General features: G+C 39.1%; 1 protein-coding gene across 2 annotated transcripts in view; it reads right to left on the bottom strand.

The window, feature by feature from the left end:
- LOC131246339 (pentatricopeptide repeat-containing protein At1g06710, mitochondrial) overlaps window positions 1-23,994 on the bottom strand; it is a 32,458-nt gene extending 8,464 nt beyond the window's left edge. Inside the window, exons 1-3 of one of the 2 annotated variants that reach the window (XM_058246361.1) lie at window positions 20,674-23,994; window positions 17,822-18,122; window positions 17,658-17,719 (exon numbers count right to left, since the gene is read on the bottom strand). In XM_058246361.1, the coding sequence (XP_058102344.1) occupies window positions 18,075-18,122; window positions 20,674-23,679 (3,054 nt within the window). In that variant the 5' untranslated portion in view covers window positions 23,680-23,994 and the 3' untranslated portion in view covers window positions 17,658-17,719; window positions 17,822-18,074. The remainder of the gene's footprint in view (window positions 1-17,657; window positions 17,720-17,821; window positions 18,123-20,673) is intronic. The other variant, XM_058246362.1, reaches the window with a different exon arrangement.
- Window positions 23,995-25,931: the final 1,937 nt, after the last annotated feature.

Genomic DNA, 25,931 nt, shown 5'->3' with positions numbered 1-25,931 from the left:
ATCTGACCGGAAATGAATCAGACATATCAAAAACAAGATTGAATGGTCACGATCTCATCTGGTTAGATCTGATTAGGTATTGTCCAATCCGACCAGACCATCTCGAAGAACACATCGAAAAACCCACTTGTCCAAATTTTGTCCAGATCTGATCAGCAGATGAGAAAATATGGTCCAGTGAAGGAACAAACCATCTTGAACATTTGTTTCTGCCGCGAGCTACGCCTTGATTTGAACAAGCGACCCCTTAATTTCATAGAGATTGAAATGTCGGACGTCATGGAAGGCTTAGATCTCCCAAAGGAGACTAAAAAAAATGCCAAAATAGGACATAAACAGCTGACGTCAGATTTCGCATTTGTTTATTTTTTGTCACCATGTGTGACGACACACAATTTTGTACGTCCAAGATTTCAATACAAAGATCTCCGTTTGGGATGTACGACTGCTTGTTCTTAAGATATAAACAAGTATTGCAAGATGTGCGGTCCACATCTCGCAAAGAGACTAGAAACACATCAGAAATTGGGCCATAAAGTCAAATCATTATTACCGCACATATGGCCGGATGTGCGGCGACACACCTACTTCAACGTACAAGATCTCAGCACTCCAATCTCTGTTTGGGACATTTGATTACTTGTTTCGAAGCTATCAACAAGTACTACAAGATGTGCGGTCCACTTTGCAAAAGGAGTCCAGAAACACCTCGTAAAATGGGCTGCAAAATCAAATCATCATTAACGCACATGTGGCCCAGATGTACAATGACACACCAACTTCATACAAGATCTCACTACTCCGATCTCCATTCGGGATGTGCGACTTTTTTCAAAGTTATCAATGAGTGCTACAAGATGTGCAGTTTACTTCCTGAAAGGATTCTAGAAAAACCTCGAAAAATGGCCCACAATGTCAAATTGTTATTACCACACATATGGCTCGAATGTGTAGCAACACACCAACTTCGACGTCCAAGATCTCAGCGCTTTGATTTCCGTTTTAGACAAGTGATCACTTGTTTCGAAGGGCTTGACGGGTACTTCGAGATTAACGGTTTACATCCTACCATCAGACCTCACCTCCTAACGAGGGCCAAAAAGTGTTGTCATTTTCAATTATTGATACAGAGCAAAATCACTTAACGGCATTTCGCGTTAAGTGATAATTCAAGAGAGGAGAGCTATAAATAATAATAATAATAATAATAATAAAAACCTCCTTTTTTCAACGGAAATCGAAATTAAGCACTTAATTATGTCGATTTATTAAACGCCCTGAATAAGGAAAATCACTAAAAATACCAAAATTCAGTGAGAAGTGCTGAAAACAAGTTTTATCAAACATGCACTAAATACCCTAAAATCTTCAATCATATCTTCCACATCAGGCCCCTGTTGGAAATGGCAGAAATGGCAAATGCATCTCTGACATTTAAGCAACGAGTCTGGCAACAAATAGCCTAAAACCAGCACCTGTTGGAACCTACAGTGGGTTGTGTTCCTACATCATTCCCGCCGCGTTAGAAGGAACTCGACTCCAAAAAGCTGGGCACTTCATATAAGTAGTAGAAGTTTGAATCCAATGTATTGCTTGTGATCCATGTGCATTTGGAATAAGGCTTGTTCCTCTACTTCACCAAGTATTGCTTGTATTGACCCCATCAAGCATCAATAGTCTCCATGTGCACACATGTTCAACGTCTTTCTTGTTTTTTTCTTCGGGAGTTGTTTATCCATATCGACAATGATTTCATCTTGCATATCAGACGCCTCGCCATGGTACTCGAACAAATCTATCACATTTAAAGTTGGCAAGATATCTAAGTCAACTAGCAACTCAATCTCATAGGCATTGCCACTCAACTTCCTCTTGACTTAGTATGGACCAATCTAAGACTTGAGATGGTTAGAAGTTCTCGGGAACTTCTTCTTCTTCTTCTTTTTTAAGAGATAAACCATGACCAAGTCACCTTCTTTATCTATATACTCATGGCGATGTTCATTTGCAATTTCCTGGTACTTAGCTCAGCTCTCTTTAATATGTTTCTTTCGCTTCTTTTTCTTCATTCTCTTCTTCTTTTGAACTTCTTTATCTAGACCATTCCAAGCAGTAGGAATTTGGCTTGTTTGGTTGGGACTCATTTGGTAATGTACCAAATTTGGCATTTTCAAACCTAGCAAGGCAATATAGTGTTGAATGTTCCTCATAAGAGGAAGTCCAGCTGAGAATTATACAGGCACTATCATCAACTAAGCCTTATCCCAACTAAGTGGGATCAGCTACACGAATCCTTTCCCACCAAGTCTTGATATTCACAAAGGAGCTTCTGCATGAGAAGTTAAAAATCCAATTGTTTTGCTTCTTCTTTGGCAACTAAAACATAAATGATGTTGATCTCCTTCCTTCTTCTTTAGGCTTTCCTATACTAGGAGAATTTTCACCCATCTCTTCATCAGATTAGGTGTTGGGAGCTATTTCATTGTATGCATCATGATATTAAAACCATCCTTGACAAAGGAATAAGTGTCGGCCCAAGTCCTATGCACCATATCTCGATCCTACAACCATAGTCTTCCCAACAAAATGTGACATGCATCCATGGGGACCACATCACACCACACCTCATCCTTGCACTTAATCTAATAAAGAAGGAAACTATGCACATGAAGTTAATAGAAACTTCTCCCCATTTTTTTGAGCCAATGAATTTGGTATGGACATGGATCCTTATGTTCTCTAAATTTTAATTTATGCATCATTTCTTGTGAAATAATGTTCTCATTGCTCCCCCGTCTACCAAAATCATGCATATCTACCCACCAGAAGTGCAAGTGGTGCGGAAGAAGTTGTGTTGCAACAATTGCCTCTCACCAATCACCTGAGACACTTATAGCATAGTCCATTGGCTAACCAACATCTTGCCCCCATCACTATAACATCTCAAACATCACATGCGATCGCATAAGCAATTATGCGGTCGCATAATCACATAATGCCATCCATATGGCATATGTGATGGTCACATATGCCATTTGGATGGTATGCAATCACATAATGGCATATGCAATTGCATGCACTCCAATGCTCAGAAATCTGACCGTTGGAGCTTTTTTCCAAATGTTTTGCCTATAAAAAGGCACTGCCCCCCTTTTCCATTTGCAACATATATTCACAAAAGCTCTCATACATCATTCTAAAGCCCTCCATTCTCTCTTAACCTCTTTCATAATTTCTCTTAGCTTTACTATTTTCACTTGAAGTTGATGGCAAGAATCAAGATCAAGAAGTAAGAAGAAGAATCACTCTACCTACTTGTTTCATTCCTCAAGAAGCGAGAATATAAGAAGAACACTACCTCTCTCTTTCTTCTTCATTCGTTTTTATTTTCTTATTCACTTTATCTCTTTCTCTCTTCTCTAATCTATTCTCTTATTCTAAATTTCTAATCTCTATTCTAACTTGTTTCTTGATTTCTTTCATTAAACTTGTCATTTATCAAGACTCACTCAAGACTCAAGACTTAACGGACTCAACAACTAACGAGTCACGTCAAGTGGCAAGCACACTCAAGAGTCAACCTCAACTAGATTAAGTCTTTTATTTTGTTTCATTGTAATTTCTAAATTGTAAATTTGTAATTGTAGTTTCCAGTTTCTTATTTGTCTCTAGTTTCTAGTCTCTTATTTGTTTCTAGTTTCCAGACTTGTAGTTTGTACTCATTTACAATATCAAGCATCAAGATTCAAGAGTCTGATCATTTATATCAAGATTCTAGATTCAACAGTCAAGACTATCAAGTTCAAGATTCAAGAGACTCAACTCTCAAGTCAAGACTTCATTTCAACCATAGTGAACTCTCTCCATTGCAACTCCACAACCATAGTGACTCCCTCTCTTTCCCTCTCAATTGTAACTCCACAACCATAGTGACACTCTCACTCCCTCTCTCTCTTTTAGTATTTTTACTATTTACTTTATTTAGCAACTAATATCTAATTTGATATTTACTATTTAGTAGTTACTACTTAGTACTTTCTAATACTTAGTAGTATACTAGTACGTACTGCTTATTACTTAGTTTAGTAATTAGTACTTAGAAAGTTAAGACTCTAATACACACTTACTCATACATTAGCATACTATTGTCAACAACTACTCTACCCTTCTAGGCTACTGCATAGTGGCATCATGTCTTCTTTCCAATCTTCTACTTCGAGGCCAAAGTCAAATGACCCGAGTTGGAAGTATGGGCACAATCGAAGTGCCGGTGAAAAGTCCCATGTAGTGTATGACGTATGTGGATACATAAGTTCTAGTGGTATTGGCCGGCATAAACAACATCTTGTGCACGCATCGAGAGCAAATGCAAGAACATGTACTAATATTACTCTAAAAATCTAGAGGGAAATCATGGAGTATATGAACAAGCATGATAAAAAAAGACATGACACAACGACCATACAAGAATTTATGGAGAGAAACTTATGAGGACATCAATGTAGTAGATTTAGATGAATCCACACCACCTACATCCACAAGACGATCTAGACCAACCAGCAAAAGAGCCCGTGGGCATGGGCCTATGAATAGGTGGTGTAGAACACATCCGGAAGATGTGGTTAACCAAATGGGTAAGGGCGAAGGACCCGTCCAAATCACTTTAAAAAACCGATATAAGAAGGATAGAAAAACCATGATTTAGTATATTGCAAAGTGGTTGTATCAAGCTAGTGTAACTTTTAACACCGTGAAGATGAAGAGTTTTAAGGTAATGGTTGAAGCTATAGGTCAATTTGGACTTGGCTTAAAACCCCCCTTCCTATCATGAAGTGAGGGAGAGTTGCCTAAAAAAGGACGTAGAATTTACTCGAAACTTATCTCTGAATATATATATATATATATATATATATATATATATATATATATTTTAAAAAATGGAAAATATATGATTGTTCGCTAATAGTCGATGGATGGACCGATAGATCCAGTCAAACATTGATAATTTTTTTTTGTAAATTGTCCAACTAGGACAATGTTTTTAAAGTTTGTGGATGCATTGTCCCATTCCTACACGGGCAAATATTTATTCAAATTATTATGTAGTGTAGTGGAAAAGGTAGGAGAGGAATATGTTGTCCAAGTTATCACGGACAATGTAACTAATTATATAGTTGTCGTTTGCCTTCTTATGGAGAAGAGATGACGTTTATTTTGGACACCATGTACGGTACATTGTGTTGATTTAATGTTAGAAAATGTAGGTAGGTTATATCTTAAAGTAATTGCTAGGGTAAGGAGAATCACGGTTTTTATGTACAACCATGCCCGTCTTCTCCATCACATGAGAAACCACATTGCGTACAACTTGCTTCGTCCAACCGTGACCCAATTCACAACAACTGTCTTAACACTACAAAGATCAAATTCAAAGAAAGTTAAACTTAAGTCCTTTATAGCATCGGTCGAATGGAATAATGGACCATGGTCAAAGAAGCAAGAAAGCAAGTTAGTCTAACAAATTATTCTTTCCCAAGCATTTTAGATTCAAGTGGTAAAGGCCTTAAAATCATCGGAACCATTAGTAAGTGTGTTGCGATTGATGGACGATGATGAAAAGTCACCTATGGGTTATATCTACGATGCGATGGAGAGGGCTAGAAACAAAATCATGGAACACTCCAACTATAAACAACTTGATTACGAACCCATCCTAAATATTATAGATTCCCTCCACACCAAAGCTCTCCCACTTGATTTGTGGGATTGCCTAACATATGCATAAGTTGATCCACCCACTCTGTGAGTGGATAGATCACAAAGTGGGTAGATCAATTGGGTTACTTAGACAAATTCTTCCTGCATCACCCCCTTTAAAGCCATTAGGAGATGTAGGGTCGAAAATTCCCAACAACCCTAAAACCAAAATAATGCAACCTGATTATCAAGTCAATGAGAGCTTGAACCCGAATAACAAAAAACGAAAACACCAACCTTTCTTGAGTCGATTAGGACGAGCTGTCAAGGTCCTTGGGTCAAGTTTGGTTGAAAAACACCAACATGATTTGAGATCAAATTGGGTTTAGGTTGAGCAAACTTTGTCGGTTAGGTCAGGTCACATGTATTTGTGTCGGGTTGGGTCAGATCAGGTCTAGTTGGATCGTGTTGGGTCAAATACAAAGGAATTCAGATTGGGATTGAGTTGGACACCTCATATTGGATTTCAGGTCAAGTTACGAGTAGGTTCCTCTTGAGGTCAAGTCGAGCTCAGGTTGACCCTCCACTCAATGCAACCCACCCGAGTTGTAGCCCTTATCTCTGAAGCTTAGGGTCTTTTTGGAGGGCCAACGGATTTTAGATGGGTTGTCATTGTACACAAATGTATTGACTTACAAGCAATGTTGTCAAATCCCATATATGATTGCACAATCACATATGCAACCACATTTTTTTTCAAAAAAATTATAATAATAATAATAAATCAAAAAATAGGGAAAATAAGAAGAAAAAAAAATGTAAAAAAAAATATAAGAAATTAGGGAGAACTTTCCTGAGTTAATAAATAACTAATTTTAAATATTTAAAATACATTTGAGTGAAATAAAATCAATTAAACAATGCATTAAACATCAAGTCATCAATATTCAACAATATAGTTAACAAATAACACTTAACAAGTAAGAAGTAAAGAAACAAGTAACAATAAAATGAATAAGGTTATTCATTTATTATTGATTGTAGAAAATGAAAATATAATTTACAAATTACAAGTTATACACACTAATGAAATAATACTAAATGGTATATACATTAATCTATTTGATCCATACGTACTAATACTTCATCAACATCAAACGGTGGATGTGGATCTTCAGCTTGATTATGATCCCATCCTCCTCCTATCTTATCAATCTCTTCCACGGGTTGACTGCTACTACTCCCCTCTCCTTCACCTTCAAGCGGAAGTAGAAGTACATTCTCCAGTTGTCCATCCATATGTGGCATCTTCTACTTAAGGCCATGTCAGCTCCTCGCTAGCAAAGACCGGGTCCTTTGTCTTTACAAGCCACTCATTATCCGCATCCAACTCATCTAAGCAGATACGGTCATAGAAATAAGGCTTATCTTTCCTAACATGAAATCGTTCTTGCAATTTCTGATTGTATTAGATGAGGACCAAGTCGTTGAGCTTCCTTTGTTTAAGCGATTCCTTATCTTGGTGTGAATCTACAAAAAGATATTGCTTTAGGCATTAGCTTAGCTTACACTTACAATTATCCCAAACTATAACATATTAACATTTTCATTTTTTCCAAACTTACTGCCTTGAATGTGATCCAGTTGCGATCGCAACCGCTAGCAAAACATGTGAGTCCTAGAATCCTCATGGCCAGTTTCTTTAGAGTTGGATCCTTCCTATTGGGGTCCACTCCATAAGCAGCCCACTAGTTAGCTAAGATTCTATTTGAGAAAAAAAAATATTTAAGTATAGTAGGTTAGACACTTAGACTTTGTAGATTATATTGTAAAAAACTATTTGTAAAAGAGTTGAGACATTCATACTACTTACTGGGAATTCATTGTCCAATGCCTGATGATAATATTCCTTGAGAATATGCCCTCACTTTTTGTATAGAAGCTCAGTAGAGTTGAGATCTTGTCATGTTCTTCTCTATCTGGAACCATTTTTTTCCAATACGTCAATAAATCCAACCATGTGTACATTTAGTAGCAGTGTTTCGGTTAAGAATGTAGACGGCCGAATACAATGGAGATGACAGTTGGCTGCCTCATCTTTTAGCTATAATATCTATAATGGTCTTGTAACCACGCTCTCTATAGATAAAATGGTTCATGATCTTATTTCTCGCCCTATCCATCACATTATATATGTAACCCATTGCTGACTTATCATCCCCGTTCACCAATCGCAACATAGTGATAAGGGCTCAGATGCTTTTAGTGTCTTTACCACTTGTGTCCAAAAATTTGGGAAAGGATTGTTTGTTGAACCTGTTTCCCTTCAGCCTTCTTTGACCAAGGCCCATTTGTAAAATCAGCCAACACTACCAAGCTTCTAAGTTCCGATTTTTTTACATTTAATCTTTATAGTGTTAAGACATTTAATCTTTAGTGTTAAGAAGGTTGTAGCAAAACGGGTGACTGTTGGACGTAGCAAGTTACCACAAATGTGTTTTCTCATTTGACTGAGAAGAGCGTGTGTGTACATTAGATCACGATTCTTCTTGCCCTTGCAATTACTTTTAAAAATAACATACATATATCTTCTAAAATAAGATCAACACAATGGGCCGTACAAGGGGTCCAAAATAAACAGTGTCTCTTCTCCATATGACGACAACCGACAGCTACGTTTGAGGCTGCGTTGTTTATAATAACCTGGACAACATATTCCTCCCCGATTTCCTCAACTACACTATCTAGTAAATTAAATAAGTAATCCGAAGTACGTAAATGGGTTGATAGATACACGGGCTTCAAGAACATTGTCCCAGTTGGACAATTCACCAGAAAGTTTATGAGAGACCGACCGAATCTATCGGTCCATCTGTCGGTCATGAGTGAACAATCATATGTTTTCCACGATTCCTTATATTCGGCTATAAAGGATCGTGTATAATCAACCTCGACTTTGAAGCACATCTCCCTCATTTCATGATATAAAGGAGGTTTGAGTGCAAGATCAAATTGATACATTGCCTCAGCCATAACTTTAAACTTTGTGTTGAAAGCAATGCTAGTTTGATAAAACCACTTAGCGATATATTGAATAGTGATTTTCCTATCTTTTTGTTTATACCGGTTTTATAATGTTGTTTGAGTCGGCCCTTTGTCCCGACCCCTTCGGTTGACCACATCCTTAAGGAGTGGTCTCCACCATCTATTCATGGGCCCATGCTCACGAGCTCTTTTCGTGGTCGGTGGTGGTCTAGACCGCCCTATCAACGTAGGGGGATGAGGCTAGCTTCATCTGCATCAACTACATTTATATCCTCGTACACATATTGTTACATAAATTCCTCTTGATGTAGGCCATTATCGCATCTCTTTCTCAATTATTTATCCATATACTCCATGATCTCCCTCCAAATTTTAGAGTAATGTTGTCGAATGCTTTTGCATTTAACCCCGGTAAATGTGCAAGGTGTTGCTTGTGTTGCGCAATGCCCTTGGAACCCACATACCCACATAACTCACATACTATGTGAGTTTTATTTGTAGCACTACGATAGTGCCTATACTTTCAACCCAAGTCATTCGACTTGGATTTCAAAGAGGATGATTAGGAAGAAGACATGGTGTATTATCTCTTCTAGTTATAACTTGTAAGTGATAAAAACTAAAAACTAAGGAGTAAGGAGTAAAGACTTAAGACTAGACTAAAGACTAAAGACTAAAGACTAAAGACTAAAGAGATGGGAGAGGGAGGGAGAGAGAGAGAGAGAGAGAGAGAGAGAGAGAGAGAGTTACACACTTACACTACACTAGTAGTGGAAGAGAAGAAAGGGAGAGAATAAAAGGAGAGGGAGTTAAGAGTTACACAAGTGGTAGAAAATGTAACTAGAAAAGATAGATGTTGAAACTTGAAAATGAAATAAGAGAGTTGGAATTCGATGTATTCTTGCTTCTTCTATCTTGATTCTTGATTGAAACTTGAAACAAGTTGAAGCTTGGGCCTTGGAGACTTAGAACTTGAGAGTTGAAAGATGGAGAATGTAAGAGAGAATGAAAGATTTGAAAATATGAGAGTAGAGAGTTTGAGTAAATGTAACTTGCAAATAGAGGGGACTTGAATGCCTTTTTATAGGCAAAAAAGTTCAGATTTTGCAAAAATAAATAATAAATAAATTCCCAATGGTGAGACCATTGGAAGCATATGCAATCGCATCTGCCATATGCAATCGCATACATCACATATGCAATTCCATATGATCGCATATACAATGTATGCGATCACATATACAATGTATGCGATTGCATATATGCGTTGATTGCATATACCATCACCGCATTGCTTACGAGTTCCAACACAAATCAAGGAAAGTGAGTGTGTTCGAAGTATAGGCATCGCTACAAGTTTCGCTGGCCAGGGATACGAAAACAATGTCAATATTCTCAATAACTGGAAATGCGGGGAAACATAGGGGAAACATGGGGAAAACGAGGGAATTTTTCAGTGAAACTTTAGGAGATGTAAAATACAAATATTTGCATATTTAGGAAATTATATAAATAAATAAATAAAAACTGCAAAAAGAATGCACATACATAATAAGTTTCCATTTAATGGGGGCCTAAAAGCATGTATTGTCTTAAGAAACCAATCCAACCATCCCATCCATCCATCTCATTCATCCGTCCCCTCTATCCATCCAACCAACCAACTTTCCATCCAAACATCCATTTATATTTTAGAATATCAACAACACATGATATTTTGCTGAGAAATCATCAACAATTGGAAAGGAAATAAAAGGTTGTGGTCTCAATATTGCCCATGTTGCAATAACAATAATATCGTTATATGATCGACATTATCGTCGACAATTTGAACATTGCATACAACTATGTGCCCATAAAAAATTTTGAAATGAATTTTTTTTAATAAACAGATCAGCAATATCGATACATTGGCAATATTATCGAAATATCGCCGATAAATTGGCAATACAAGCAACACCTAGAATTTACACAATCAAAAAAATTGGCGATATAGATACATTGGCAATACAAGCGACATCTAAAATTTATACAATCGAAAATATTGGTGATACACTGGCGATACTTAGCACTACATCGCCGATTCCTGGAATTTCTAAGACTACCAGTGTTATCGGTATCGCTACCAGTGGTATTGGTATCAGCAAGCTAAAGATAGGCGTACTCCGAACAATGTGAGAGTGGTAGTAAAGCTTGATATAGAAAAAGTGTATGATAAAGTAGAATTGGGATTTCTAGATTATATGTTGAGATGGCTCAGCTTCGGCATTAAATGGAGGAGTTGGATCCAAGAATGTGTTGGGTCAACATCATTTTCTATTCTCATGAATGGGTCCCTTAAGTTTTCTTTGGGGGGTTGAGGGAGCATCACAAAGGGGCCCCCTTTCTCCTTTCTCTTTGTTGTCATAGCAGATGCCTTTAGGAGGATATCCAAAGGAGTTGAGGACTCAATCCAAGGATTCAAAATTGGAATTAGCAAGCTGCAGGTGTCGCATCTCCAATTCACTAATGATATTTCGTTGTTGTGCACTCCAAAGGAAGATATCTCCAATTTGAAAATCATCTTGAGGTGGTATCAAGCGGTGTCGAGTCAAAAGATAATTGGCTAAGTACAAATTTTGAGATATTAAGCATAGGGCTAGTTGTAGAGTCTCTGTGATCTGGAAGGATATAAAGCATACGGCCATCGTTTTCAGAGGGGGCATAAGATACAAAGTGGGTAGAGGCAATAGAATGCATTTCTAGACTAATACTCGGTGTGGGAATCACCCGTTTTCATCCCAATTCCAAGTTATTTTTACCTGGCTGTCCACAAAAGTGTGTTGCTTGCTGCCTATCTAGATTGGGAGGCCACACAGTATGGATTGTTCAATTCAGAAGGAATCTGAGGGATGAAGTAATGCGGGGGCATTTTCACACTGGGCTCGAGTAGAGTGGCCTATGGGATGCAGGGGTACACTCAGGGTTGGCAGCCAGCGGAACCCATGGATTTGGGACCCACAAGAAGGGTTCGGCCGAGGACCTAACCCATGAATTTAGGGCCTGTGCTATGAGATAAAGGGATTAATTCGTCATGCTCTATCAGTTCGAGCTTTTAGAGCAAGTGGTTAATTGTCCTACATCAAATTGGCATCAGAGTAGGAGGTCTCATGTTCAAGACTCCTCAACAGGGGTGATTAATGCAGGGGCATTTTCACACCGGGCTCAAGTGGAGTGGCTTGTGGGATGCAAGGGCACGCTCGGGGTGGCCGGCCCGTGGAACCCATGGATTTGGGGCCCACAATGAGGGTTCCACCTTGGACCTAACCCATGGATTTGGGGCCTGGGCTGTGAGATAAATGGATTAACTTGCCATGCTCTATCAGTTCGAGCTTTTAGAGCAAGTGGTTAATTGTCCTGCATCATGAAGAGATTGCTCTGTACGTTGATTGTTGGTCTGCTTGGAAGAGACATGCATCCTATCCTCAGGTATTGGTAGCAGAATTTGGACAAGGGAATCACTAGGCAGATTCACCGCTCAATCGTTCTTAGACGTGGTTTGTGGCAGGCTTTTGTTGGGTCGTAGGAAGGACAAAATTCTTACAATAGACCATCTTCGGCATAGGAAAATGATAATTGTCAATGGATGCTATATGTGCCTCAAATCAGGAGAAACTGTAAACCATATTCTCATCCACTATCAGTTCTCAAGCACTGTTTGGAATGTTATTCTCAGCCTCTACAATGTTCCCTAGGTCATGCCAATTTCACTGCAACAGTTCCTTCAGTCCTAGAAGATGTGTTTTCTCGGGGAAAGGTAAAAATATTGTGGCAGCTTGCCTTAGATGTGATAGTGCATTTCGGAACAAAACAAGGCCTTCAGAATTAGTTGCTACAAATGTGAAGAACAAGATAATATCATGGGGCATCCATTTGCATAGAATTTAATAGAATTCAAGAAGAAGAGCTACACAGAGGCTAGTTGGAAATTATGTGATGCAGGGCACATGATTTAATGTTAGCATGCAAAGTAGAGGTTATGAAAGAGTCCATAAAGTAATTCAATTAACAAAAGATATTAACCCACCAAGTAATTAAGAGTAAACAATAGGAAATAAAATCTGATTTAACCTAAATCACATGCCCGCATGCTAAGAACTCACATAAATCAATTAAAACTAGGCTTGATGGAAGGATAGAACTTCCAATTTAGCATAGGCGCGTTCCACACTCAAGGGATATATTGTACGTTTTATTATTAGGGTTAGGAAGGGGAATTATTGAAATTTGAAAAATTAGGGTTCATGGGAATTAGGATTTTGGAATTAGGGTTTTTAGAAATTGGGGAAAAGATGAAATTGAAGATCTAGGATTTAGAAGGTTGTAAGGGAAGGGAAAATATGAAGACAAAAGAAGAAGAAGAATACCTTTCCAAGATGAGAAAGATGAAGGATGTACCTTGGGGAATCTACCACCAAATAAGCTTCTATCCTTCCACAATTTAATTGGAAGAGAGGGTTTTTCAAAAAAAAACCCTAGAAAATAAGGAGGAAAATTCCTTCACACAAGGGAGCTTCTCTCTTCTTCTTTTTTTCTTCTCAAATCTCCTCTAGGGTTAGAACTCAACTCCCCTTGTGCTTCTATAATTAAAAATTCGGAATTAAAATCCAGCATAATTACAACTATATCACTCACTCAAGTGAAGTGGTCCATCATCCAAAATAAGAAAAGTAAAACATTTATTATCAATCTCAACCATCACATAACTCCTAAAAATAACAAAAAATATAAAGAAAGTAAGATCAGAGTCCAAGGGGCCCAAATCTTATAGATTTGGTGGCCCGATGGCCTAATCGACAAGATCCAACGGTCGGATCGACACGAAATAGAAATCCTATGACTAAAAAGATCTCCTACGCAGCCAACATGTATCATTCCAAAGTAAGGTCTTTCTGATGCATGTCCAATGCATGTGGGGTCTTCAAAAATGGCCCGACGAGCCCCATCTGGAACTCGTCTCCCATCCACAAAGAAAGTTGCGCTGATGTGGGTGGTTGTCTCTGTCTCTGGTACACTCGAGTAGGTCCTCTGATGTCCCCATCAATTCCCCTCGGCTTAGGAGATTTCGCCTCTGGCGAAATAAAGCTGCAGTGATGCTCAAGGAGATCCGGGTCTCGTCGCTGAAGCTCTGCCTCTGTGATCCACGTACTGTCTGATTTTGGTCTGCCCTTCCACTTGACAAGGTACTCCTGGTAACCGTCATGTCGTGTGGAAACCGCTTCTTCATCTAAGATATCCTCTATCTCCTCTCTTCTCATAGGTATGGATGGTACAGATGGTAAAGGTTGAGAAGAGGGGTCAAGTAATGGCCATGGGTTTTGTGACAGGTCAGGGGCATCATCATCAAAGTTCATGTGAGAGTTAGGGGAAGGTCCGAGAAACGGTACAAGATCTTCCACATTAAATGTGGAACTGATACCCATGTTAGGTGGACGATCTATCAAGTAAGCATTCGAACCCAATCTTTTTAAGATTTTATATGGTCTAGTGTTACGGGCTTGTAATTTTTTTATGATTCTCTGTGGAAACCTTTTTGGACATTTTAATCATGACTTCATCACCCATAACAAACTCTTTAAACCTATGGTGTGAGTCATCAATCATTTTGTATGTTTCATTACTTATATTGATCCTTTTTCTAATCTCCACATGCAAGTCATGCATATGTTGCGTGGATACATGTGCAAACTCTAAAGGCCTAGGGAACACAGACATGGGTATGCAATCTATAGGGGTCCTAGGCTCATCTACTTGTCTTTCCAAATCCACTTCCTCCCCGAGATTCATTTGATTGTGATGAAGGTTTGGTAGAGTCAATGCGTGAATGTCCCGCACAGGTGTAAGCTCATCCAGTATGTCCTCTGGAATAACAACACTGGACTTCTCCAATACCAGACTCATCTCATATGGTAACTCTACACTACCCTCAGGTGTAAGCTCAGGTGGCATCTCCATAATAACCTTAGGTGTGGCCTCACTTGTCACATGTGCATACAACGTCAGATCAGTCTTAGTCTCTCTTTCAGACTCTTTGGCATTAACTATAGGAAGAGACTCAAGCCGAAGTTTCGTCACATCTTCGCGACCACATGTCTTGACGTCCTCCCTTTCCGGGATGCTTTTGGGCGGGAGAGCCTTCAAGACAATCCTTTTGCCTCCATATAGAGACGAACACGTATTCGAGCGACCGAATAGTGTTACGTCTTTGTCATACAACCAAGGGCTGCCCAAAATAATGTGACCTATATCCATAGGCAAAACATCACACCACAACGTGTTCGTATAGGAACCAAATTGAATGGGAATGGGACAACGCTGAGAAACCAGAATCAAAGATGCGTCAACCCATGAGACTCAATAGGGCGAGGGTGAGGAACGACTAACATACCTAAGCGGTCCACGGTGCGAGCAAATACCACATTGATGCAACTACCACTATCAATGATCACCTTGCAGTTTTTGTCACCACACTTGGCATAAGTGTGGAAAATTGAATTCATGCACCAATCATCACTTTCCACAATGTGGCTTAAGGCGCAGCTAATAATTGCAAGTGGCACAGTCTCAACTCCTTCAATTTGATCCTCGGCTTGCGATTGGACATCTTCCCCACTGTCAAGGTTCCCCTGAAAGGAGGCTTCATGCTGATTCATACGTACATTGGTCACGGTCAATTGACTCGCAATGGTCTTATTGTGCGCTTCAATAGCCGTCAAACGATTGTTGATAGCGTTAAGGGCCTCGGCAATCTGTTCTACATTCATGGTGGGATGTAGGCCAAAACCACGTCTAGGCCAAAACCACGTCCTGAACGAGTGGGCATACACAAGGACACTCTAAGGAAACCCTAGGTCCTAAGACAATGCTATAAAAATGATAAAACTAACATAGAGACCAAGCTAGACACACTAACCAGAAAATTCAGCAAGCCGCTATCCTCAAATATTATGTTGAAAAAATTCAGCAAGATGGAAATCCGAGGGTGCCAAACTAAAAATTCAACAAAAGTGTAATCTGATAATTATAAACTGAAAATTCAGCAATGTGACAACCTGAGATTACTATGAAATTTCAGCAATGATATAAGGGGAAACACTAGCTGAAAATTCAGCAATATGATCCTATATGCAATGAATGCTCTACTAACCCTAGATGCAACACAAAAATCCTATACTAAACCTATGCTCTCTAATACCAAATTTGATGCAGGACACATGATTTAATGCTAGTATGCAACGTGAAAATTATGAAAGAGTCCATAAAGTAATTCATTTAACAAAAGACGCTAACCCACCAAGTAATTAAGAGTAAACAATAGGAAATAAAATCCGATTTAACCTAAATCATATGCCCGCATGCTAAGAAATCATATTAACAATTAAAACTGGGCTCAATGGAATGATAGAACTTCAAATTTAGCATAAGCATGTTCTACACTCAAGGGACATATTTGTAGGTTTTATTTCTAGGGTTAGGATGGGGAAATTTTGAAATTTAAAAAATTAGGATTCATGGACATTGGGGATTTTGGAATTAAAGTTTTTAAAAATTGGGGAAAAGAAGAAATTGAAGATCTAGGGTTTAGAAGGGGTTGTAATGGAAGGGAAAAGAGGAAGACAAGAATATGAAGAAGCATACCTTTCAAAGAAGAGAAATATGAAGGATGTACCTTGGAGAATCTACCACCAAATAAGCTTCTACCCTTCCACAATTTAATTGGAATAGAGGGTTAAAAAAAAAAAAAAAAACTAGAAAATAAGGAGGAAAATTCCTTCACACAAGAGAGCTTCTCTCTTCTTCTTTTTTCTTCTCAAATCTCCACTAGGGTTGGAACTCCACTCCCCCTATGCTTTTATAATTAAAAATTCAGAATTAAAATCCAGCATAATTACAACTATGCCACTCACTTAAGTGAAGTGGCCCATTATCCAAAATAAGTAAAACATTTATTATCAATCTCAACCATCAAATAACTCCTAAAAATAACAAAAAACATAAAGAAAGTAAGATCAGAGTCTAAGGGTCAAGATCTAAAAGATCCAATGGTCTGATGGCCTGATCGACAAGATCCAACGGTCGGATCAACACGAAATAGAAATCGTATGACTAAAATGATCTCCTAAGCAGCCCACATGTATCATCCCAAAGTGAGGTCTTCCTGATGCACGTCCAATGAATGTGGGGTCTTCAAAATGGCCTGGCAAGCCCCATCTGGAACTCGTCTCCCTTCCACAAAGAAAGTTGCGTTGATGTGTGTGGTCATCTCCGTCTCCGATATGCCCGAGTAGGTCCTCTGATGTCACCATCATTATGTAGGATAGAAGCAATCCGGTGAGCTATCAGAATATTTGGTCCCTTGTCCCAAAGGTCAGTGGAAACTTTGATTGTATCTCGGTTTATAACCTGTGCCCTGCCAATATTGGAGGGATAATAAGGAACAGTGTGGCAAATGCAATTGGAGCCTTAGTTGGATCCATTAGAGCGTCAAATTCGAACAAAGCTGAGATATGTGCATTTTGGCTTTTGCTTCGCCATCTATCAACAACGGTGACTAGGTGCTTACTATTAACTAGTGTATGCTACCCCTGGCGTCTTGCTAGATGAATCAAAGGGAACAGGGAATTCAAAGGAACTATCTCAGTATCTTTTGTTCACATTGAGCTGGCTAGGAGAGGAAGTGAGATACATTATATTGTAGTTGAGAACTTGCCTCCCCTCTTGTAATGCTGCTTCCTTTTGGGTTTCTTAATAAAATTATTTACGCTCCAAAGAAAAAAAGAAGAACAAGAGTAACATGCTATGCATTACACATGCAAACAACTTGTATGTTAATGATTCGAAAGAAATAGAGAAAAGTAGAAGGTAGAAGAAATTACCTTGTAATGATCAGTAAACAGTATAGAAGCAGAAAACCATTTCCAACAACGGCAAGAGTTCTCTGCATGGATAGCATCAAAGTGAAATGCTGAAATTACTTTCCTGTGCATGGGGCTTCAATGAGGCTTTTGCCACAGTATCACAGAAGTAGAAAAATTAATACCTAATAACTGCTTTGTGAAAGCACTGAAACACCCTCCGAGCCTTGATCCAATGATAACAAACCACGCTACCTGGTGAGTTGTCAAATGATTTCACTTGTTCGGCCCAGCAAGGCTAATTGGACTGCCTCTTCAAATGTTAACTGTTGAAACCATGCAGGCTTGCAGAAAAGAAGAGTGTCAAGAACTCATTCTCAGCTCGCCATTTTACTCAAATGGGAGGAAATAACGAAATGATCGGAAGACTCCTAAGTCCTAGCTCCCCTCAAAAGCCTCTTCCTTAGAGTGCCAGTGGATGTCCTGCTTTGAATAGACAAGTGAAAAATGATGTCCATTAAGAAACTGATAATTACATGATATCAAAGACGAAGTTGCACAAGCTTAAACTTTAAATGCTCTGTATCTTGAAAATAGACGCACATTGAGATATTGAGGGAACTCAAATTTTAGGCCGAAGTACTTCTTACTAACAAAAATTTCAGATGCAAGAAATATAGAAGGAACTTATTTTTCACCAAAATTATTATAAATAAAATAAAAGACTACAGCACAGAATATTCAACATATTAGTATTGACAGGATAGAGTAGACAACGCATGCATAGAGAGGCTTGGCTCCAATGAAAAATGAATTTTTTTCCACCAAAATTATTGTTAAAAAAAAAAGACTACAGCACAGAATGTTCAATATACCAGCATTAACAGATAGAGTGGACAACGCATGCATATGCATAGAGAGGCTTGGCTCCGATGAAGAATGAATATATAAATATATATATATATATATGAGAGAGAGAGAGAGAGAGATCTTGAATGAGTACACAGTTTCTTTTTTTTCCTTTTTTCCTTTTTAAAAGTGAATAAGTTCACAGTTTCAGTACATCAGAGCATATCAATAATCTAATCCTATAACTTTGCTTATGTATTGCCTTTTGACATGCCATAAAAGGAGTTATAAATTTAATAAACCATTCTCAACCAGGAAAGATGTGGATGAACAAGGTTCAATATCTTTTTCTTGACAATTTATTTGTCAGACCACATGACAGAAAAGGAACAGACAAGAGATTACCATGTTTTTTATGTTTCTAGAATTGGATTTCAAACATCTATACAATGTTTGCTTTGACTAATGCAAGGGCATTTTCACACCGGACTCGAGTGGGGTAGCCTGTGGGATGAGGGGACACACTCGGGGTGGACGGCCCGTGGTAGGCAGGCCCCACCCATGTGAGGTGGGTGGCTCGTGTGAAGCGGTACCCATGTGACGTGGGGCCCATGAGGAGGGTTCGGCCGAGGTCCTAAACACATGCGATGTGGGGCCTGGGCTATGAGATTAAGGGATTGATTCACCATGCTCTATCAGTTCGAGCTTTTAGAGCAAGTGGTTAATTATCCTGCATCATTGACTATGTCCGTACTTTTGAGAATAATAAAGAATATCAAGAACTAGCCTGCTGGTTTCTGACACATAGTAAATACACGAGACTTATTAGCCTAACTTTCTATTTGGTTGAAGACTGTTTCATAGTTTTCATGACCTGCTTATTCAACATGAGCAGCAGAAGAAACCCACTACCATACACAACAAAGAAAGCAAGCATGTCCTTGCATCCTCATTTGCTGACGTAAGACCTTATTGAATGCATCTCCAATCTTGACAAGGGAATTCTGATTTTATTTTTTATTTTTTTTAAGTTCATCAAATTGGCAGGTAGCAAAATGGTGTACCATGCTTGTTGTCAAGCAAGGAAGAAAATGTTCCAACATTTTCGCAGACTGGGGAAATTGAATCTGCAACCTGCACATACCTCAATCTTTTGTTCCCTTTTTTTCTTGGTGGATTACATTTCCATTTAAGCAGACAAACCAGTAGACCAGCGAGATCCAACCATAGGATCTCCCCTCTTGAGAGGGGTCCCTTGGCAATCCACACTACTTAGAATCTGTTGTTCCCTTTAGAAAACAGTTAAATGGGTTTCTAAAATTAAAAGTGTGATTTGTATGAGAAACTTGAGAAATACAAGCAACAAACTGAGAAATAGGTAGTTTTGCTGTTCGGAAGTTCATATATTTTCAATCTATCTTTCCAGGATGATAAGCACATTTTTATGTCACACAGGTGGAACCCAGTTCGATCAGAAAGCTAAGCAAAAAAAAAAAAAAAAATCCCAAGATGCAAATATGACCAAGTACAATCAGAAACCTACCAATTTGACCAAAGCTAGTTTTCTATCTCTCAAAAAATTCTGGTATAGATTGCTTCCTGAGAGACTTATTTATATATTTCTTAGAACCAATGAGTTTATAACTTCACAAAACTCTTCTTCTAACTACCTAAACACCACCCCAATTATTTCCGAAAAGAAACTTTCACTTACTCAAGTCAAGTGTTCTCCCAACAGCAAGCTACCTAGTTGTAAATGTGATCCTTCATGTTGCCATTTTTATGACTGTAACTTGTTTAAAAGGTCCCCTTTAGATTGCATTACATGTGTCTTTTATGTTTACTATTAAATCGATACAAGCCTCTATCGTTTGATTAAGAATGCCACCAGCCAGAATATTCTATTTTCTCCTACAATGAAAACCTATTATTACTAGTTAGTTGCAAAAAAGAAGTCAGCTCTAAAAAGAGGCCTTGAAAAAGGAATCAATTGACGTGTTCATCCTGCGCTCGCATATGCATAAAAAATGATAATGCAATCAGGTGTAAATGTGTGTTGTGTAGATGGAAAGGTAGAAGAAAATGCATGCATGTATCCATGTATCTATGCACGTAATTGTGTGTGTATGTATGTGTTTGTGTGTGAAAAGGGGAGAGAGACCAGTCAAAGTGGGGGGAAGAGACTTACCATGCGATATATGCTATCTGAAAGCTGAAGGGCTATATCCCACCGGTTCACCCTGATAAGCCCTTTAACAAGGGAAACGAAGAGACTCAATTCAGGAATGTAGCCCCTTCTGGTCATGTCACTGTACAACTCGAAAGCCTTTTGAACCTTACATGCAAGGCAGAGGCTCTCAATCAAAGAACAATACATATTTTTGCCAACAATAGGCAAACACACTGACGAAGAGGTAGATATCTCTTTATGCAATGCCAGTGCCTCCTCCAATCTTCCAACCTTGCAAAGGCTATCAATCAGAATATTGTAAGCAGGAACAAGTGGCACTGAATCATACTTTGATATCTCTTCCAGAAGCCCAAGTGAGACTAAAAACTCTCTATTGAACCCTTGGATCACGTTACGATATCCCGCTACATATTTAGGCCAGTAAGTATGTTTCATCTCCTCTAGAAGCTTGTGAGCTTCATCCAAAAGGCCCGAAGCACAACAATGGTTTATTAGTATCCTATATGTAATGAAATTAGGAGCACAACCCTTTCCGGTCATTTGTCTCAAAAGGTCAAGGCACATGTCAACTTTGCCCACTTTTCCAAAACCATCTATTATAGCAGTATACGTCACAACATTAGGGTGGCAACCTTTTCCTTCCATCATCACTAAAAGCTTGTATGCCTCATCAGTTTTCCCCACTTTACATAGCCCATCTATCATCTCCGTGTAAGTAACGACATTGGGAACAATGGAGTTCTCGAGCATTTTAGACAAGACCTTCAAAGCAAGATCCAACCTTTTGTCCTTAAACAATCTATCTATTAATGAGCTATATGTGTATACATTTGGGCTGTACCCACGTTCAGACATTTTGACGAAGACTTCCTGGGCTTCATCTAGCTTCCCAACCTTGCAAAACCCATCAATAAGAGCATCATAGACCACGTGATTCGGCTCACAACCAGCCACTGACATTCCATCCAATAAATCATGAGCCTCAACCACTTTGTGGGCTTTGCATAAGCCATCAACCAATGCACCATATGTAAATATGTTTGGCTCTGTGTTGCTGCTAGCATCACCTTCAAAGTACATATCAACATCCGGAACATCTCTGCTCCCTCTCATCCTAGCATAAATCTGGCAAGCCTTCTCAAGCTCTCCAGCCTTGCAATGTCCGTCGATCAAAGCAGTGTATGTGACGACATTTGGAGTGCAACCCAAAGTAAGCATACTCTCGAAAAGCTCATTTGCCTCGGATAATCTCCTCGCCTTGAGATATGCATGTATAAGTGCAGTAAAAGTCACCACATTTGGAGCACAACCATCTCTCACCATTTCATTAAACAAGTTACGAGCCTGTTGAATAAGCCCAACTTTACAAAAACTGTCAATCAAAATGGTGTAAGTATAGACATCAGGAACGAGAGCGTTCTTCTTCATGTCTTCAAATAAGTGAAAGGCTTTTTCCACTTTACAAGCCTGACAGAGAAAACTGATCACTTTCGAATACGTACTACTATCAGGTATGAAGCCTCTACTCATCATCTCTCGAATGACAGTGAATGCCTTCTCGAACTTCCCCACACTGCAAAGGCACCTGGCGAAATGGCCCACATTCACCTTATTCAGAACAATCCCAGCATCCAACATCTCTGCATATGCTTTCTCGGCCAGTTCCAAAACATCAGAACTCGGTAAATCCTCATTCCCGCAAATACCCCCAATCAAGATATTGTATGTTACATAGCCCGGTGGGCAGCCACAACCCACCATCTTCTTGAGCAGCTTGTAGGCATAGGAATAATCCCCCGAGCTGCAATATGCATTGACAAGAGAATTAAACAATGAAGGGCTCGGATTACAGCCCTCCGTTATCATCGTACTAAGAACTCTCTTACACCTACCAAGCTGTCTTTTCCTCAAAAGCCCGTCGAGCAGCTTTGTATACGTCACAACATTCGGAATACAGGAATTTGAACGCATTCTATTCAAGAAAGCCATAGCTTCTTCAAAAAGCGAAGCTTCACACAACCCACTAATCATTTTCGTATAAATAACAGTATCAGGCACAAAATCTTCCTTTTCAATGATACCCAGAGCTTCTCTCCACCTTCCGGCCTTGCAAAGTGAACGAGCAAAATAACCCATTGTGAAACCATCCATACTAAATCCTAATTCCGACATCTCTCTATGGACTAGAAAAGCCGAATCCAAACGATCGGCCTTCAAAAGAACCTGAATCAATGCACTGTACGTCGTCTTCGATGGCTTATACCCGAAATCTTTGAGCCTTCCGAGCTCTTCTAAGGCCTCATTCCAAAACCCATTCCGGCAACACTTCTGAATCAAAACATTGAGCAATTTCCCAAGGATTTCAGGATCTTCTTCACTAATTTCTCGGAGAAAATGTTCAGGTATTCTGCTGCTTCTTCCAAATCCTAGAATATCTAACAGGGCATCATAAGCTGGACCCGAATGGCGGTACCCGATTTGGCGGCCAGCCCAGATGAAGAACCGAACCCCTGATTCAGGACTTTTGACGAGCAGCTTCAACACATCAGTTACCAATGAATCATCCAATTTATCTCTAAACTGCCTAAGGAATTTCTCAGTTCCGACATCAAAATCCGCACCAATGTCTCGAACTGCATTGGAGATCGAAATGGCTTCATCGGAGTACTTACAAGAAGAAGAATTCACATCCGCTGCATCATAATCCAACACGGCATCATTTAAAAAGGCGAAATCCTCCGCAGAGACGGATTCACCACCCCGGTTCTCTCGCTGCGGGGAGACTGATGCCCCATTTGACATAATGGAGAAATCGGGATCGATCAATCCGTTCAAATCGTCCTCCGAGGAGCTACTGCTACTGTTGGTGCTGCAGAAATTGAGGCGGCGGTTTTTGAATGGATGAAAGCGGGATGGTTTTGGCAGGAAGCAACGGTTGGATTGGATTGAATTGAAGACGGCGGGTGATCGAGAAAATACCATCTTTGCCCATCGTCTGCTCATGCTGCTGGGGCAGAGAGGTTGAGGGTTTTAGGGGTACTTTCGGAGTACTCGAAGGGATTGTGACGAAGGATTTGGAATGTGAGCGGAATGAATCGGAGAGCAGCCATTGGAGAAAGATCGCTTTAGGGTTTCAGAGCCATCTCCTTCTGTCTTGCTTCGATTCTCCGCCATAAACCCTAATTTTCTGGGTTTTAGGGAACGACGGAGGAGAGCGTGACAGGGTCGTTTGTAAAAAAACAGGCGGGTTTTCAATTCGATAGTGGGGCCCACTTCCCGCTGATCCAGACCATTGGCCTATTGAATCCCGCGATAATACGGGCGCAGATGGACGCGGATTTCCTGCGAAAGCCTTTCGCAGGAAGTTCCTGCGCTGGGAAATTAGGTGGGGCCCACTGTGATATTTATGAGAAATCTTCTCCGTTCATACGTTTTGTGAGTTCATTTCAGGACATTTCTCCAAAAATGAACCGTATCCAAAGCTCAAGAGAGCCAAAAACATGATAATTAAATATCCACAGTTGAAATATTTGTGGAGCTACAGAAGTTTTGATTCTTGATAATATTTTTGTTTTCAGTTCATCCCAATAGGAATGACGTTATTAATGGTATGGATGGCATCTAAACATCACTGTTCAACCCAGGAAGGTTTCAATGGTAGGAATTTCTCTAACCACATTTTCCTTTAGTACGGATCCCTCAAGCTTTGGATATGGTTCATTTTTGACAAAATATACTAAAATGAACTCACAAAACGAATGAACGGGGAGGATTTCTCACAAACCTCACAGTGGGCCCCACCTGAGTTCCCAGCGCAGGAACTTCCTGCGAAAGCCTTTCGCAGGAAATCCCCGTCCGGCGCAGATTGCCTAGCGAAGCCACACACCACCTCCAGCGGTGATGAAATGACGTGGTGAGTTTTTTTATGGACGCGGTTTGGCTGCTGATCCCTGGCTGGTGTCAAAGCTCTGTGGGCTCCACCATGATGTATGTGTTTTATCCACGCCGTCCATCCATTTTTTCAGTTCATTTTAGGGTATAAACCCAAAAACGATGCAGATCCAAAGGTCATGTGGACCACACCACAGGAAAAAGTGGGCATTGATTCTTGGTAGGGACACAACATCAAAATCATTAGAGCAGCAGTTGATTGGCCTGATTTTCATCCCGAGAGATCATCATGGTGGGGCCCACCTTTTGTATGGGAAGGATATTCTACACGTGTGACAAATTTCAAAATGTTCATCGTGTCAAAGTAATTTTGTAAAGAAGAATCGGAATTTTAAGGAGAGATGGAAGATAAAGCCAGCAATGGGATGGGGCCCAGCAAATCAAGCGGCCTGAAGTCTTCAAAAGCCAAGCCCGGACCTGACCCATTGCCTGGTCTAGGTGAAGAAGTGAATCTTGTTATAGCATAGACAAGACTAATTCTCAAGATCAGGGGCAGCTCAACATTTTTGAGGGCCTTAAGCGGATCATAAAAATGAGGTTTTTTAATTTAAAAATATAAATAATAAATTGAAATATAAATTTTTAGATAATAAAATCTAACCAATCCTAGATTTATTGAATCAGCAGCAACCAATAGATCAAGACTCTAATAAATTGATTTGCCGATTATTTGAAAAGTTGTTTTGCAAATATTATTTAATAAAAAAGTAAAAAATACTTTGAGATTGGGAAGCTATTTTATTTAGTCAAAAAGTCAATTGTATTGTGCGATTGTTTTATTGTTTAGCAAAAAGAACAATCTACTACTAATAACCTAATTATACATTGGCGTGCCACTATACCGTTAGAAAAATGAAGTTATAATTTAATTTAGAAAAATGAGATTAGAATTTAATTTTTTGAAAACTTAATTAACAATAAAGTAGATACTCGTAGTCCTAGATTTTATGAGAAGAATTTATTAAGAATGATGTTATTATTTTGAAAAGAGACGATAGAGTTAGATTGTTATTATTGATAGTAATAGTTTATAGGATTTGTTTTTTATTTTCAATTTCAAATTTATAAACTAATTTTTAAATGTTCTTATTTTGTAGCAATTGCAATAAATTTTATTTCAAAAAATTTAGACTTTTTTTTTTCTTCTTAATTTTAATTTTCTTATAATATGTGACCTTCGTAATTAAGAATTTTTAATTTTGCTATAATGTATAGCCTTCATGATTAGGGGACCTCAGGCGATTGCCTCACCTACCTCCCCCTTAGAGCTGCCCCTGCTCAACATAAATACCTGTTTGCCACAT

This window comes from Magnolia sinica, chromosome 5 (genome assembly GCF_029962835.1).
Source record: "Magnolia sinica isolate HGM2019 chromosome 5, MsV1, whole genome shotgun sequence".
NCBI lineage: Eukaryota > Viridiplantae > Streptophyta > Magnoliopsida > Magnoliales > Magnoliaceae > Magnolia > Magnolia sinica.
This window is presented reverse-complemented; position numbering and strand designations above follow the sequence as displayed.